This window comes from Schistocerca gregaria, chromosome 6, assembly GCF_023897955.1.
Source record: "Schistocerca gregaria isolate iqSchGreg1 chromosome 6, iqSchGreg1.2, whole genome shotgun sequence".
NCBI lineage: Eukaryota > Metazoa > Arthropoda > Insecta > Orthoptera > Acrididae > Schistocerca > Schistocerca gregaria.
Genome location: NC_064925.1, coordinates 50,472,547 through 50,490,429, shown reverse-complemented (window position 1 = coordinate 50,490,429; position 17,883 = coordinate 50,472,547). Strand labels below are relative to the sequence as shown.

The 17,883-nt window shown below is 43.5% G+C and overlaps 2 protein-coding genes across 2 annotated transcripts in view; one reads left to right on the top strand and one right to left on the bottom strand.

The window, feature by feature from the left end:
- The window catches only part of LOC126278450 (intraflagellar transport protein 43 homolog), a 110,926-nt gene extending 108,126 nt beyond the window's left edge, over positions 1-2,800 (bottom strand). Inside the window, exon 1 of the mRNA XM_049978573.1 lies at positions 2,686-2,800. Within this exon, the coding sequence (XP_049834530.1) occupies positions 2,686-2,727 (42 nt within the window). The 5' untranslated portion in view covers positions 2,728-2,800. The remainder of the gene's footprint in view (positions 1-2,685) is intronic.
- Positions 2,801-2,879: 79 nt separating this feature from the next.
- LOC126278452 (glia maturation factor beta) overlaps positions 2,880-17,883 on the top strand; it is a 40,922-nt gene continuing 25,918 nt past the window's right edge. Inside the window, exons 1-3 of the mRNA XM_049978575.1 lie at positions 2,880-3,049; positions 3,155-3,251; positions 3,336-3,385. Coding sequence (XP_049834532.1) covers positions 3,047-3,049; positions 3,155-3,251; positions 3,336-3,385 — 150 coding nt within the window. The 5' untranslated portion in view covers positions 2,880-3,046. The remainder of the gene's footprint in view (positions 3,050-3,154; positions 3,252-3,335; positions 3,386-17,883) is intronic.

Genomic DNA, 17,883 nt, shown 5'->3' with positions numbered 1-17,883 from the left:
TTGGTTTTTCTGACATATTTATATCAAGAGATCAGTGTGAGCTTTGAAAAACAAAAAGGCATTAAAGAGCATAGTAAGTGTTGGAAATCAAGCTTAGCTAATGGTAGTGGCATGAGACCAACAATAGTTCACACTCTGGTAGGAGTTTAAGCAGAACTTGGAGAATCTGACAAAGACAGCTGTGTCACTTTTCAAAATATTGTCCACAAAATGGTAAGAATAACTAGGCACAGCACCCAGAAGCACCCTATTAAACGATCACACTGAGAAGATCTCAGAGATCACAGCTGTTTCTTTGTAATACACCTCACCTAAATACATTCAGGTTTTTGATTGCTCATCAAAAAACCTGTTTCTAGCTTTCCATAATACTTGTTTACAGTATGGACAACCACATTTGATAAAAGTTTCTTCACCTGATTGCATATTCTGAGAGTGAGAAACAGAGTAAGCAAGTCTATATATGGTAAAGCCAATGTTTTTACCAGCATCAGCAGTCCATTCTGAGAGAATCCAAATACGTTGCCAGCAGACATAGCAAAGAATTCCAATTGCTTGTGGTACACCAGGGTAAAGATCTGCACAGCTCAATGCCAGACAATGAACTGTGTGGGTAGATCAGTGTACCCATTTCTATTCTAGTCCACAGGCTAAAAAACATAAGAGCAGGCAGCTTTTATTCTGCATCTCCAAAACTTACTGCTCAATTAAAGAGCCACCTGTACATACACTGATAGTTGTGGGCATGAGCCATGTTTGATATTTTGTTGTTTATTCCTGTATGCGTCCCTGGAGTGCTTACTGAGCCAGCTGCAATATTTTTCACAGACTCGGATAGCAAATCCCTCCCTCCTCCTTGCACACAATTTGCTGCTGGGGTCAAAATCATTTGGGGCATGTGGTTAGAATGTTCTTATTTGGTATCACAGTATGTGTTGGTCTGCACTCTAGTAGTTCCACCACCTCAATTTCAGGTTGTAGGTCTTTCTTCAGTGGCAGTTAGGATTCTTCGTGCTCTCCCGCTTGTCCCATTTCTTCTTCCATCATGGACTCCTGGATCTGGAGCGTGCTATGGACACCACTTCAAATATAGAGGTGCAAGGACTGGCAACTTGCTTTAAATGTTCAAACCTGTAAATTGTACACTTCATAAAAGGAAAAATGTGGTGTCCTATGACTACTGTATCAACTCAAACTTGGCAACTCTTTGTAGGGATATAGACTCAGTGACAGCTAAAGTAGGTTGCAGACTTTAGTTTATTGGTAGAATACTGGGGAAGTGCCATCAGTCAACGAAGGAGATTGCATACAAAATACTCATGCAGCCCATCCTAGAGTACTCCTCTAGTGTGTGAGACCCATATCAGGTTGGACTTACAGGGAATATTGAAGTTATACAGAGAAGGGCAGTACAAATGTTCATGAGTTTCTTTGATCTGTGAAACTGAACTGGCAAATGCTTGAAAATTGAAGCAAACATCCTGAGAAAGCCTACTTCTACTTACAAAGTTTCAAGAACAGGCATTAAATGATGACTAAGAATATACTACACATCACTCCCACAAGGATTGTGAGGACAAGATCAAATTAATTACTGTGCACACAGTGGCATTTTAACAGCCATTCTTCCTCCACCCCACACAAGAGTAGAACCGGAACAAGCTCTAATAACTGGTACAATGGGAAATACCCTCTGCCATGCACTTCTTAGTGTTTTGAAGAAGTTTGATGTCTCTTGTTAGTCTTATATGTTACAGACCGCTTGCACTTTAATAGTATTGCAATATAAGCGATATACATGATTTATAATCAATTTATTTCATATACACACTACGTATTTTACTTCCCAAAACGCAATGCTTCAATAGTGCCTATTATCACAGATAGGCTATATTTTAAATCATTTACAGGCACCTCTGAAAAAAAAAAAAAAAAAAAAAAAAAAACCCCGCACTCAGTGCCCTGTAAGTATTGTAGGGCTAAAAATATAAAGTGGGCTATTATGACACTATTGTAATAAAATTCTATTTAAAAATGTTACGTGAATATGTAAGTTTCCACTAATAAAACTCCTATATTAGTGTAAGCTTAATATCTCAGAAACTTTAAAAAATTGTAATGGTGTGAAGCTTGCCACTTGATAGGAATCAAAGAAAATTCTGCTGACATTAGATGATATTATTAGACGTTAAAGAGTGAGACATTAGGTCTATAACTAAACTGCTAAAGTGTAAAACGTTTTTATAATAACTGGTGGATTTCAGACGTTGCTGTATTTTTGTATCGGTATATTGGCTGTAACCCTCATATTGGTTTTGCAATGTCAGGCTAATTCGGTACACTTTTCTGTTTGTGTAGATTTCTTCTCACGTCGCTTTCTACGTACATAATATCATTAAAGTTTGCCCATAAGAATTTTTATTTCCCATGTTCCTCTAAACTATACATTCTGCACTAAACGTAAAGTACCATACAGACTACGAACAAAGTATAATGAAACCAGGAAGGGGTGTTAAACTCTAATCTTCCTTGCTTTGTAAAGAAATCAGTTTATCTGCCATGGAAATAAACTGTCTTTTCTATGTGATTATTTTACGCATATTTCGAATGAGTTTCGTGGATTCACTAAGTGGTAAGCTGCTGTGGAACTTGAATCTTAAGTCGAAGTGTTACTGACGACCCTACCTTCTTTCCAAAATTGAAATTTAAATCACCATCGAAATCCATAACAAAGTTTACAAGCACTTTGCACCTGCTGGCTGTTATTGTTTATATTACCATGGCAACAGCATCCACGCAAACTCCGAGCGGCAACACTTTGGGTCGAATTCCTATATAATCGATTAAGACACTCGATACATTTCGGCTTTACTGTGTGTTGCTTCGATTCAGTACATCGATAGTTAATGTGGAATAATAATTGTGTGTTTGTGGGCAGCACGAAAGGTTTTTGACGTTTGTGTGTTTACGGTTTGTTTCGATTGCATTTTCATACAGCGGCTGTGGCATTGGTCGTATTTCTATTAGGACTACAAAACAGACGCAAATGGTAAGATAAATCACGATAGACAAAACAATGGACGTTTCCAATCTGTAATCAGCGAATTGCGGGGAAACGCCTATTCTGACGTTTCATATGCTTTTTTTTTCTCAGTCGCATAACGTGAAAGTGTGTGACATAGAGGACGACGTAAAAGAGGCGCTGAAAGCATTTCGTTTTCGTAAGAGCGATAAAAATGCCGCGTTGATATGTAAGTGTAAATTTTTTGTGTTCTGTTCTCGTGTGTTACTAGACTTTCACCCAGCTATACTAACAAATCTTTTTCACTTTTCAGTAAAAGTCGATCGAGAAAAGCAGAAAATATGCATCGATGAACAATTAGAGGTAAAAAGACTTCTTTACCATTAGTTTACTCTTGCTGCTTATCCCTTAACTGTGTGGTAAACAGTATTCTTGTACACCGAAAAATTTTATTTTTTATATGCATTTGAAGAGGGTAATTGCAAAGGCAGCTCAGTGCATTATTATTATTATTATTATTATTGTTGTTGTTGTTGTTGTTGTTTTAAATAGCTGTTTTCGCTAACATGTAATCTCCTGTGACGAGCTACCAATTTCACAACGCGGATTCGCCTTAAAACTGAATATTAGCAATAAAAAGTTGGCCCCAGGAACAGCTGTTACTTCGAAAAACGACAAAGATTAGAAATTATTTTTTTCTGAAGTTAACAAGTCGATTTTCTATTCATTATTATTTATTATTTTTATGTGTGTATGGACCTTGTCGGATCACGCATTGCAATTATGGTTCCCCTTTCTAATAGCCCATACATCTTTCATTCTTTCGCTCTGTGCGTTCTTCTGAGGACTTGGTCCCTGATCTTTTACGGACTTCATTCTCTGGCTTTACTACTCATGTATTTATCTTCTGACGGTAAAGCTGTAACTTTTCCGAGTCATATTTGACTTCCCGTATCCATGGAATGGTCTTCAGTTTTGCAGTGTACATCAAAATCTTGTGAGTTAGCCTTGAAGATAGGAGTCTATAAATGTGGCCATAGACAAGGTTTTGCTTGTGTACAGCACTTCAGGTTTAATCACTGTACATTTGATATTTGTATGAATGGATATACATTTCTTGTTGTAGATTTCACACATTCTCCCATAAGCTCATTTGAGCTGTTGTAACCAAACTTTCTGTGCTTCCTTTTCCAACCCTGTTGGTTCTATGATCTCACCGAGATATTTGGAGTGTGGAATTTGAGTGTTCATTTATATAGTGACAGTTTAGTGAAGGCCATGTGACCGTAGAAAAATGGTAGGCCAAGACATCTTTTGTGTTTAAGTCATCTCTGTGGAAACATAAAAAATAATTTGAAGAGCTTGGCAGTCTTTGTCATTAGAATTCTCATTTCCTTCATAAAATGGTGTACTGTGCATATTATGCATACTCAAGTTTTCCAAGACAACAGGTACTGCATATTTAAATGTATGTATCTAATTTGTAGCTCACAAGATTTTAGCAGCTGTTCTTTCATTGGAAGAAAGTTCTAAAACAAGAAAAAAGTGATGGAAAGAGACTGGAAAGGAAGTAAAGACACTTGTAGCTTTGTTACATTCTTCGTGGGATCTTTATTGCCTCCAACATGTATGATTTACAAATTGAGCTCATAGACTACATGATTAGCAAATGGCATATAGTGATTTTTTTTAATTGCTTGTCAATAGATTGTGTACAAATGTAACTGAAGACTACATAATACACAAAGTAATCATCTCACAGATGTCAATAATATTTGGTTTTGGTTAGTGTCCAATTTTACAACTGGGTTGGTGTTTGAAGGTACTGCCTTCAAGATCTATGCATCCAGCAGGATTGTGCTCTGGTGGTGTCTTACATCAAGTCTTCCGACGCTTGTGAGTTAGAGCAACTGTCAAAGCAAGGACTTCTATTAGTTGGCTAATATAGAGCATGATTAGAAAGCCATTTATGTTGACTTCAGAATGATTTAATATAGCATGCATCTACTGTGTATGACCCTTTAAAGTGGTTGAAATGGTTACTGAGTGGTGTCATCATATGAAAATGTATATGCACAAACTGAGGTAAAAAAAGGAAAGAAGAAGAAGAATGAGAACTGAAAGTTATCCTCTTGCATTATAACAAAATACAGATAATAGAAAAAGTAAAAATTATGAGTGGTATTCAGTAAGTAATGCAACACTTTTTTCTGAATGCAGGTTGGTTTTATTCATGTGCAAGTACACCATAGTATTCCGCACTCTTTTGACTACAAAACCCTGCTTTTCAACATAATCTCCATTCAGTGCAACAACCTTACACCACGTTACTGGAAAGGCATGATAACACACTATTGGTCAAAATTGGAGACATCTTTCTGCATCAGTAACCTTCTGATCATCCATGTACTGTTTCCTGTGGAGTGCACCCTTCATTGCTCTGAACAGATGCAAGTCGGAACGTGCGAGATCTGGGCTGTAGGGTGGATGAGGAAGAATAGTTTAACGAAGGTTTGTTACCTCCTCTCAGGTGTACAGACTGGTGTTTCAGCACTACCAACAGAGATGTCCAGTTGTGTAGTGAGATATTTGATTGTGGTACATCAGTCATTCCCCCTGCGGGTTCGTGGGTAAGAATAGGCCCACAGTATTCCTGCCTGTCGTAAGAGGTGACTAAAAGGAGTCTCAAAAGTTTTGGCCTTTTGTGATGCACCCCTGTCGGGTTTGACCTCCATAACTCAAAATTCTTCCGAAGGGCGAGACGATTAGGGAAGGGCGCCTTACTTGGTGCATTGTGTCCGACTTGCGGTCAGACCTTTAGCCCACTTTCTCATTGTCGCATTGCAATCCCACTCACTCTCCATGTCTTGGGCAAGGATACATTCCCGGGTGTTGTTTCCGCCATCCACTATGCTGTGTTGCTTTCTGCACTGATGGTGACCATGGACTACTTGTCACATGGTATCCAGCATGGTAGCGACTCTGTTGTGGTGGGGCCATCCGCCATCCACTATGCTGTGTTGCTTTTTGCGCTGATGATGACCATGGACTACTTGTCACCTGGTATCCAGCATGGCAGCCACTCTGTTGTGGTGGGGCCACCATGTACCCTGTTGGCTGTAGCCCCCTGACAACACAGGGATCGCTTTACTGATGCCTGCGCTGTTTACTCCCCATTTATGCCAAGGAGTAGATGCCCATCTCCCTGGGGCATCAGGACTCCTGGCAATGGACACCCTGCCATGTGGCCCTTGCTGTGGCTGGGTGGCGCCCGTCGGGAGGGCCCTTGGTCGGAGTAGGTGGCATCAGGGTGGATGACACGCAATGAAGCGTTCCCCTGCCTGGTCACACCATGGGAGTAATGAAAGGCTATGAATGACACTGAAACGTATTCGCCCCGATATCTTGTCTGTACCAGAGTTGATGGGGAATCCTTTGTATCCATGAAGCCTCAGAATGGAAAATAATGGAATACAAGACCTTGGATCAACTGACCTACACTGAGGCTAAGCGGAAATTTGAACGATTTCATCCAGTACCCATGACATCCTCTTATGCGGCCACTGTCACTCCTGCTACAGTTCCCATAGCTGCATTACATACCGTCAGCTCTCAGAGCCAGAGGACCACACCTGCCCCCTTGGTGGAGGGGGGGGGCACTTCACTCCCTGTTGCTCCTGCTCCTTCAGGAGCAACACCCCCCCCCCCCCCCCCTGCCCCCTCCCATCACCTAACCATCGGGGACATCGGTTCTCCCTTACCAGCCACAGAAGCGTAAGACCTCTTCGGCTCCTCTCGCCAGGAAGGGGTCCCTTAGAGACCTCCCTTCGCAAATTCAGAACAGCGGATACCTGCAAGTGGCTGAATCAACCACCAGTCGCTGGTCGTAGGGCCTCACGGTCGTCGTCTGTCCTTGAGACTGACCCAAGGAAGTCCTCCCAGCCAGAACCACTGAAGGCACAGTGCGAGAAACAGAAGAAGAAAAAGGTTCCCAAGAATCCTGACATTGCGGTGGCACCCATCCCACCACTTCCTACAAGCTCAGCGTTTGAGGATGAGGTCGAGATTCTGGCGTCTGCTGAAGACCTGGATCTCACCGGTCCCTCAGACGCAATGGATGTCACTCGCGCAGCTAGTGAATCAGTGGCAGCAAGTGACCCAGCGGCGTGAACTGCCTCCCCAGTCCCTTCACGCCTTTCTCAGCCATGGACAATACCATCCTCCAGTGGAACTGCAGCAGTTTCTTCCAGTATCTAGCTGAGCTCTGACAACTTCTCAGCCTTCACCCTTTCCTCTGTATTGCTCTCAAAGAAACTTGGTTTCCGGCAATGCGAACCCCCACCCTCCGTGGCTATCGGGGTTATTATAGGAACCAGGCAGCTTATGAAAGGGTGGCGAGTGGCGTCTGCATCTATGTCCTGCACTCTTTTCACAGCGAATCTGTCCCTCTACAAACACCTTTAGAGGCTGTCGCTGTTCGGGTGTGGATGCCACAGGCTGTTACTGTCTGCAGTCTTTGTCTTCCACTGGATGGTGATGTTCCGCAGCATGTCCTGGCTGCGCCGATAGCCCAATTACTGCCACCTTTCCTGTTACTGGGCGACTTCAACACCCCTAACTCTCTGTGGGGTGGGTCAGTGGCAACACGTCGAGATGCCACCACTGAGAATGTATTGACACAGCTCGACCTTTCCATTTTAAATGATGGTGCCTTCACACATTTCAGTGTGGCGCATGGCACGTACTCCGCCATCGACCTTTCGATCTGCAGCCCTAGCCTATTACCATCTGTCTAATGGAGTGTGCATGATGACCTGATTGGTAGTGACCACTTTCCAATCCTTCTGTCACTGCCACAACGTCACTCTTCTGGGCGCCCTTGCAGATGGGCTATGAATAAGGCTGGCTGGGACTTGTTCTCCTCCACTGCTGCCATTGCGCCTCTTTCTAATGAAGCCATTGATGCGGTGGTTCACTCGGTCACCACCGGCATCGTTACTGCCACAGAATGTGCCATTCCCTGTTCTTCTGGGTCACCTTGGCGGAGGACTGTGCCTTGGTGGTCACCTGCTATCGCTGAGGCGATTAAAGATCGCAGGCGGGCGCTCCAGTGTCACAAGCGGCATCCCTCATTAGAAAACCTCATCGCCTTTAAACAGCTCCATACGCAGGCCCGCTGCATCATTCGCCAACACAATCAGGAATGCTGGGAATGGTATGTCTCCACCATTGGCCTCCATACCTCTCCATCACAGGTTTCGGCCCAGATTAGCCGCCTCTATGGCTGTCGGACCCCTGTCAGTGTCCCTGCCGTCTCACTGAATGGAAAAGTTTGTACAGACTCCGACATCATTGCAAACTGCTTAGCAGACCATTTTGCTCTCAGTTCCGCTTCTGTGAATTACCCACTGGCCTTCCGCTCCATTAAAGAGTGGTTGGAACGTCGGAGCCTTTCATTTCACACCCGCCATCCTGAATCCTACCATGTTCCATTCAGTGAGTCGGAATTTCACAGTGCCCTAGCCGCTTGCCCTGATACAGCTCCCGGATCAGATCGCATTCACTGTCAAATGCTCAAACACCTCTCAGTGGACTGCCAGCGACGCCTCCTTGACCTTTACAACTGTATCTGGGTCGAGGGTGAGTTTCCGTCGCAGTGACAGGAAAGCAATGTTATACCCGTTTTGAAACTTGGCAAGAACCAATTGGAGGAGGACAGCTACCGCCCCATTAGTCTCACCAACATTCTTTTCAAGTTGCTCGAGCACATGGTGAGCTGGCGTTTGAGTTGGGTACTCGAGTCTCGGGGCCTTATGGCTCCGTCTCAGAGTGGGTTCCGTAAAGGCCACTCTGCCACCAACAATCTGATGAGCCTGGAGTCAGCCATCCGTACGGCCTTGGCCTGCCGTTAGCACCTCGTCGCCGTCTTTTTCGACATGCGGAAGGCGTACAATACGACATGGCGCCATCATGTCCTCTCTGCGCTTCATGGTTGGAGTCTTCAGCGTCCACTGCTGATTTTCCAACGAAATTTTCTGTCGTGTCGTACCTTCCACTTGCAAGTCACAGCCTCCCATAGTTCCTCCTGAGTTCAGGAGAACGGGGTACCAGAGGGATCAGTCCTAAATGTCTGCCTGTTTTTAATTGCAATTAACGGGCTCGCTGCGGTGGTGGGAACATCTGTCTCAGTTTCCTTGTATGCTGATGACCTCTGCCTCTACTATAGCTCCATTGGCATTGCAGCTGCTGAACGTCAGCTGCAGGGCGCTATCCGCAATGCACAGTCTTGGGCTGTAGTTCATGTCCTCCAGTTTTCGGCTGCCAAGACCTGCATTATGCGTTTCTGCCGGCAATGAACAGTTCACCTTGAGCCACAGCTTTACCTTGCTGGCGAACTTCTTGCTGTGGTGGAGACACATCGGTTTTTGGGTGTGGTTTTTGATGCCCGGTTGACTTGGCTCCCACATATTCGGCAACTTAAACAGATGTGTTGGCGGCATCTTAATGCTTTGTGATGCTTGAGCCACACCAGCTGGAGCGCCGACCGCTCTCTTACGGCTCTACCAGGTGTTAATCCAGTCCCGTCTGGATTATGGGAGCCTGGCTTATGGTTCAGCATCCCCATCTGCATTGTGGATGCTGGACCCAATCCTTCATAGTGGGATCCGACTTGCCACTGGTGCTTTCCGGACCAGCCCTGTAGACAGCATACTTGTGGAGGCAGTGTCCCTCCACTCTCCACTGCGGTTACGGTGCCAACCATTACTGGCCGCTTATGCTACGCATGTTTGTAGCTTGCCCGGGCATCCTAATTATGGTCTCCTGTTTCCTCAGTCGGTCGTCCATCTCCCAGAACGTCGGCCCCGGTCGGGTTGTATGATCGCGGTCCGCATCAGAGAGCTTCTCTCCGGGCTTGGGGCTTTCCCTCTTCCACCTCCTTTCCGGGCTCCTCTGTGTACACCCCCGTGGTGTGTGCCCCGCCCTTGCCTTCGGCTCGAATTGGCACAGGGCCCGAAGGACTCAGTCCCTCCGGAGGGCTTCTGCTGCCGCTTTCTTTCCACCCTTGCCACGTATCAGGCCTCTGGCGTTGTTTACACTGACAGTTCGTTGGTTGCTGGTCGTGTCGGTTATGCTCTCACTCTAGGGGACCACTACCAACAACATTCATTTCCGGCTGGATGCAGTGTTTTCACTGCTGAGATGGTCGCCAGCTTTCGTGCCCTAGAGTATATCTGCTCCTGCTCAGGTGAGTCCTTTGTTATCTGTAGCAACTCCCTGAGCAGTTTACGAGCTATTGACCAGTGCTTCCGTCTCTCTTGTCTGGTGATGGCTGCCCAGGAATCCCTACATAATCTTGCCCTTTGCAGCTGCTCTGTGGTCTTTGTGTGGACTCTTGGTCATGTTGGCATCTCAGGCAATGAACATGTTGACCACCTGGCCAAACAGGCCACCAGTGAATCAACTCTGGATATTGGCCTCTTGGAGACTGATTTGTGAGCTGTCTCACGCTGCAAAGTTTTCGAACTTTGGGACATTGAATGGCGCACCCTGCCTTCACCAAACAAACTTCGGGCCATCAAGGATGCTACCAGTGTGTGGCGCTCCTCCTTGCGGGTCTCTCGCAAGGAGTCTGTTGTCCTCTGCCGGCTGCGCGTTGGGCACACATGGATGATGCACCGCCACTTATTGCACCGAGAGGACCCACCTTTATGTAGCTGCGGATCCGTTTTGATGGTGGTCTACATTTTGTTGGAGTGTACCCTTTTAGCTGTGCTCAAGCAGATGTTCGCGCTGCCTGACACACTCCCTGCCCTTTTAACAAATGACACTGCCATGGCAGGTTTAGTTTTGCGTTTTATTCAGGCAGGGGTTTTTTATCACTTAATCTGAGTGTTTGTTATGTTTTTTTTTTCTTTTTCCTTTTTTTTTTCCTCGAGTGTGGCCTTTGCCCTATGATTTTAGACTGAGTTTTAGAGTGTTTCTCAGTGGTTGGCTTTTCCTTTTTTGTCGTTATGGTAGGCCAACCACTGTCACACTCTGTATGATTTTAATTTGTTTTGTCTGATCTCTGGTGAGTCTTTCTTGTCCTGTGTTGTCATCTCCATTCTTCGTCTTCATTCTGTGTGGGTGTTTGCAGTTCTGGAAAAAGGGGCCGATGACCATTGCAGTCTGGTCCCTTCAATCTCAGAAACCAACCAACCAAGCACCCGACCATCTGTCATCTTGAGTGAGTGTGTCAAGAAGTTCCAACATTGCAGGAGATACAGCTGTGTGTGGCTGGCCAGCATTTGGATACCAGACAGATTTGTGGTGATAATGTTGATGGTATTTGATTTGTGGGGCACTCAAATGTAAGGTTAACAGTGCCCAATATTTACACAATCCATCACAGATACCATTTTGAAGGTTGCATAACCATCTTTTGGAGCTTAATGAAGCTATAGGGGCTGAAGTAGGAGTATTCCATAATGCCCCAAAACAAAATTCTGCATTTTTTCGACTAAAATTTGCTGAGAAAAGAAGTGTTGCATTACTTTTGAATGTCTCTCATAATTGTGTAGAGCAGTGCTCAGCTCAGAAAAGGGGTAGTTTCCATGTAATTGAAGTGTACCACATTTACCATTAATTTAATTCACTGACAACTCCATTCCACTTCAAATCTTCCATCAGATTGCTGGCCTGTATGTTCGCTGTACATGGCTATGACTTCCATGGCATTATGATATTATATAGCACTAAATGGTTACTTTCATCATTTTATTTTATTGCATCAGTGCCACAAGGAATATGAGATTTCTTCTGTGCCCTGTAGGCAGTGGGTGTACCACAGTCCAGAGGACAAAATGCATATAATGGTGCATTATACTTCACAATGAAAATGGTCAGAAATGGAAAGTACAAAGAAGAATGCATTTGTAACAGGGTATTATTTGGGGAAGGTGTGGACTAGCAGCTGTCTGGAATGTGGGTGGAGGTGCAGATTATGTAAGCCATCAATCTGTTGTCGAAACACATGATTAACAATCATACATAAGTATCTGCTGCAGACAGACCCTCTGACACAAGCACGGTGGTAAGGAAACGTCATCAGTGTGAGACGGTATGGTGGGGCAGCGATGAGACAGCCAATAGCCAGGACTAGGCAGGCATGTTCAGCAGAACTACTCTGGTGACAAACACGGAACTGCAGGCTGGAGAGCAGTGGCGGTTGCCCACGGCACAGAACTGGCTGGAAATCACTTCGTGGCCTGGACTGTGGAGGTGGCACCAGATTGCCGGCTGCTCACGTACAGGCAGTCAGATGACGGTTGTTGGTTCACAGCCTGGATGCAGTGATTTTGGTCACATCATATGTTTGGCAACGACCGGCACAGGTTGTGTGTCACAATTTGGTCCAGTTATACCGATGGTGATGGGTTGGTCTTGGGGGTTAAAATGCTTTTGCTCAGGGCTGAGTCTGCAGGAGAGTCACATTTCTGTGTCACTTCGAAACCTCTGTTAAGGGGCCAACGACCAGGGACTGGCTGTTGTTATGCAGCAGTTGCTCACTGTCCCAGACTTCACTGATGGCTTGGTGGAAGTGGTTGCTGGCTTCTGCTGATGCTGCTGTGCAGGTGGGAGCATAGGCAGGCTGAAACTGTGGCCTGATTATGGTTCTGGGCTGCTTTTCATGTTACTACACTTGTTACTCATTGACATCTATTAGCAGACTGTAATTTTATAATACCATAACTTCCCAGTAATTTTAGAGATTGAATATCAATCCTGGTTGTAAAAGGTGCCCCAGTTCTAAGATGGAACCTGAGGAAAGCTGACTGGATTAAATATTAGTCCTACATTGAGATACAATAAATTGGATTCTGCCGAAATTGGAGAACTACAAAAGGTTCACAAACCTGGTACATAAAGTGGCCCTAAATGCTATTCCTGGTGGTGTTAGGAAGGAATATACCCCCCTTTTGGATGAAAGAGTGTGAAACACTAATGGAGAAATTTCTTTAGAGCAGGGACAATGAGACTGCAAAGCAACTGGTCAGTACTATGAACGAGGAGCCAGGAGCATATGGCAGATGGCAATGGAGAGTCTAGATTTTACGTATTCCAGCAGAAAGAGCAGGAGCCTGCTGCACAAATTAGGTGGTGGCATGATGCCTCACAGGCTGCCTCTTGACTCTAGTCCATCTGAGACTGCGACTATCCTAAAACAGACCTCCAAAATCCAACAGAAGACTGCTGAAAAGAAAGAGATTTCCAGAAATGTGAAAAATATATCACTTAATAATAATCAACATGGATATGGTAATAGAAGTGGAAACAGAAGACATTATCAAGGCCTTAAAGCTGATGAAGACAGATAATGTTGCTGGATCTGATGAGATCCTACCAGAATTCATGAAAGAACTAGGAATTTTAGGAAGGAGGTGGTTGGTGAAGTAGGATGCATCAGAGTGTGCACACTCCCTAAGATCTGGAAAGAGCAAAAGTCATTGTGGTGCTAAAATGTGAAAAATGTGGAGATAATCCAAAGAATTTCAGGTCAGTATACCTGCTCTGTAACTCCTATTCAAGAGAATATTACTGGCTAGATTAATTCCATACATCAAAGTCAATCTTCCTACCTGTCGGGCAGGTTTTTGAGCAGGTAGAAATTGTTGTGGCCAAGTGCTGTCCTTCACAACCTATATTCAGAAAGCTTTCCAAAACAAGATAAGTACCAACCTGGTTCTCAGCTAACAATACAATATGGATTGAGGGCCTTCTGCTTAAGCAAACTTGAATCATCAAAAGCATACAGACTTACGCCTTACTCAAAAATATGTCAACAGGCAGGAAAATCGGGTTTCACTTCATGATGTGAACAGCTAGAGCTTGGCTCTGAATAATGGTCTGCCACAGGGTCCAGCACTAGTACACGTTCTTTTCAATATAGTATTGACATGCTAGGCTCAAAATTGCTTAAATTTGCAAATGTGGATGACCTGGCCATTGCATATCAAAGTTAAAGTTTTAATGACTTTGACAAAGTATTGAATGCAGACCTGGAAGTACTGAACACCTACTACACCAAGTGGCACCTACATCCAAATCCTAACAAAAATGACCAGCACCACAATACACCTTAACAATAGAGACACAAATAGAACACTACAACTCAATATGAATGGCAAATATGTCGGGCATGAGGATAAGCTTAAATACTTGGGAGTGAAATTAGATCAGACTCTGATGTGTAAGTCTGATGTATATCTCACATCTAGAAGATACAAAACAGAAATTAACATTGTATATTGCTACCCTGTCGAAACTCTTGAATCAAAGGGGGATGTGGAGCAAGTGCACTGTGGACTCCAGCCCTAGCCCTCATCTACAGCATGGTTGAATACTGGTTACCAGTCTGGATGAGAAGTGCACACGCAGCTAAAGTGGACACTGAACTGAAGGAAACAATGCATATAATTTTTGGAACACTCAAAGCCACCCCACATGCCTTGCTGCCAGTCCTAGCAAACATAGAACTCCCTAGAATTAGGTGATTACAGTTAGCCATAAGATCATACAGAAACATCCTAGGCAACCCAGAACTCCCCATACACCAAGACCTAGCACCTCTACACAGACTTCAATCCAGGTCACCTTTATGAAAAATTGGTGAAGAACTGTGAGGCTTCGACTTGAAGACAGCTCAGAAAGAACTGTGGGATGTAGATGAACATAAGAACTGTAATTGGTGGACGACCCCAGCAAGAAGACTGACGGATTCGACCTCCCAAGGAAATTGTGGACAACTTTGAAGGAGCCTATCGGGCAGTCCCAAATGTGAGTGGGGAAAATCCAATTGATGGACCATTAACTTGTGTGTGAAGTTCACAGTTATGAGCGTGATCTGAAGGATATGCACAGACTAATCCAACTCAGCCACAGAGTAGCTAAAAAGTATTTGTAATATTGTATAGTGAACGCATTATTGTGGCCAAGATAGATACGAAGCCCACACCTACTACAGTAGTACAAGTTTATATGCCAACTAGCTCTGCAGATGACAAAGAAATTGAAGAAATGTATGATGAAATAAAAGAAATTATTCAGATAGTGAAGGGTGACGAAATCTTTAATAGTCATGGGTGACTGGAATTCGGTAGTAGGAAAAGGGAGAAAAGGAAACATAGTAGTTGAATATGGAATGGGGCAAAGAAATGAAAGAGGAAGCCACCTGGTAGAATTTTGCACAGAGCACAACTTAATCATAGGTAACACTTGGTTCAAGAATCATAGAAGAAGGCTGTATACATGGAAGAAGCCTGGAGATACTGACAGGTTTCAGATAGATTATATAATGGTACGACAGAGATTTAGGAACCAGGTTTTAAATTGTAAGACATTTCCAGGGGCAGATGTGGACTCTGACCACAATCTGTTGGTTATGACCTGTAGATTAAAACTGAAGAAACTGCAAAAAGGTGGGAATTTAAAGAGATGAGACCTGGATAAACCAAAAGAACCAGAGGTTGTACGGAGTTTCAAGGAGAGCATAAGGGAGCAATTGACAGGAATGGGGGAAAGAAATACAATAGAAGAAGAATGGGTAGCTTTGAGGCATGAAGTAGTGAAGGCAGCAGAGGATAAAGGAGGTAAAAAGACGTGGGCTAATAGAAATCCTTGGGTAACAGAAGAAATATTGAATTTAATTGATGAAAGGAGAAAATATAAAAATGCAGTAAATGAAGCAGGCAAAAAGGAATGCAAACGTCTCGAAAATGACATTGACAGGAAGTGCAAAATGGCTAAGCAGGGATGGTTAGAGGACAAATGTAAGGATGTAGAGGCTTTACTCACTAGGGGTAAGATAGATACTGCCTACAGGAAAATTAAAGAGACCTTTGGAGAAAAGAGGACCACTTGTATGAATATTAAGACCTCAGATGGAAACCCAGTTCTAACCAAAGAAGGGAAAGCAGAAAGGTGGAAGGAGTATATAGAGGGTCTATACAAGGGTGATGTACTTGAGGACAATATTATGGAAATGGAAGAGGATGTAGATGAAGATAAAATGGGAGATACGATACTGCGTGAAGAGTTTGACATAGCACTTAAAGACCTGAGTCGAAACAAGGCCCCTGGTGTAGACAACATTCCATTGGAACTACTGACGGCCTTGGGAGAGCCAGTCCTGACAAAACTCTACCATCTGGTGAGCAAGATGTGTGAGACAGGCGAAATACCCTCAGACTTCAAGAATATAATAATTCCAATCCCAAAGATAGCAGGTGTTGACAGATGTGAAAATTACCGAACTATCAGTTTAATAAGTCACAGCTGCAAAATACTAACGCGAGTTCTTTACAGACGAATGGAAAAACTAGTAGAAGCCGACCTCGGGGAAGATCAGTTTGGATTCCGTAGAAATGTTGGAACACGTGAGGCAATACTGACCCTACGACTTATCTTAGAAGCTAGATTAAGGAAGGGCAAACCTACATTTCTAGCATTTGTAGACTTAGAGAAAGCTTTTGACAATGTTGACTGGAATACTCTCTTTCAAATTCTGAAGGTGGCAGGGGTAAAATACAGGGAGCGAAAGGCTATTTACAATTTGTACAGAAACCAAATGGCAGTTATAAGAGTCGAGGGACATGAAAGGGAAGCAGTGGTTGGGAAGGGAGTGAGACAGGGCTGTAGTCTATCCCCGATGTTATTCAATCTGTATATTGAGCAAGCAGTGAAGCAAACAAAAGAAAAATTTGGAGTAGGTATTAAAGTCCATGGAGAAGAAATAAAATCTTTGAGGTTCGCCGATGACATCGTAATTCTGTCAGAGACAGCAAAGGACTTGGAAGAGCAGTTGAACGGAATGAATAGTGTCTTGAAAGGAGGATATAAGATGACCATCAACAAAAACAAAACGAGGATAATGGAATGCTGAGGGAATTAGATTAGGAAGTGAGACACTTAAAGTAGTAAAGGAGTTTTGCTATTTGGGGAGCAAAATAACTGATGATGGTCGAAGTAGAGAGGATATAAAATGTAGACTGGCAATGGCAAGGAAAGCGTTTCTGAAGAAGAGAAGTTTGTTAACATCGAGTATAGATTTAAGTGTCAGGAAGTCATTTCTGAAAGTATTTGTATGGAGTGTAGCCATGTATTGAAGTGAATCATGGACGATAAATAGTTTGGACAAGAAGAGAATAGAAGCTTTCGAAATGTGGTGCTACAGAAGAATGCTGAAGATTAGATGGGTAGATCACATAACTAATGAGGAAGTATTGAATCGGATTGGGGAGAAGAGAAGTTTGTGGCACAACTTGACCAGAAGAAGGGATCGGTTGGTAGGACATGTTCTGAGGCATCAAGGGATCACCAATTTAGTATTGGAGGGCAGCGTGGAGGGTAAAAATCGTAGAGGGAGACCAGGAGATGACTACACTAAACAGATTCAGAAGGATGTAGGTTGCAGTAGGTACTGGGAGATGAAGAAGCTTGCACAGGATAGAGTAGCATGGAGAGCTGCATCAAACCAGTTTCAGGACTGAAGACCACAACAACAACATTATAAGAAAATATATAAAATATTGTAACCCACTACAGAGCTATCAGAATATTTTAGTTAATACAATATGTCGTGAGTGCCTTAGTAAATTCTAAATGAGTATATAAAACCAAAAACTTGCAGGACATTAAAGATCTGCTGTACCTATTGCAATAATACATGCACTGGAAATCAACATACAAAAATAATTTCCAAAGATATCTCTAAGTGGAGGCTCAAAAAAATTTATGAACTACATTTTTTCTTATTTGTTAATTTAGTCAAGTTCAAAATTATATTCCGCTTAGTTATCGTAATAATACATTTGACATTCATT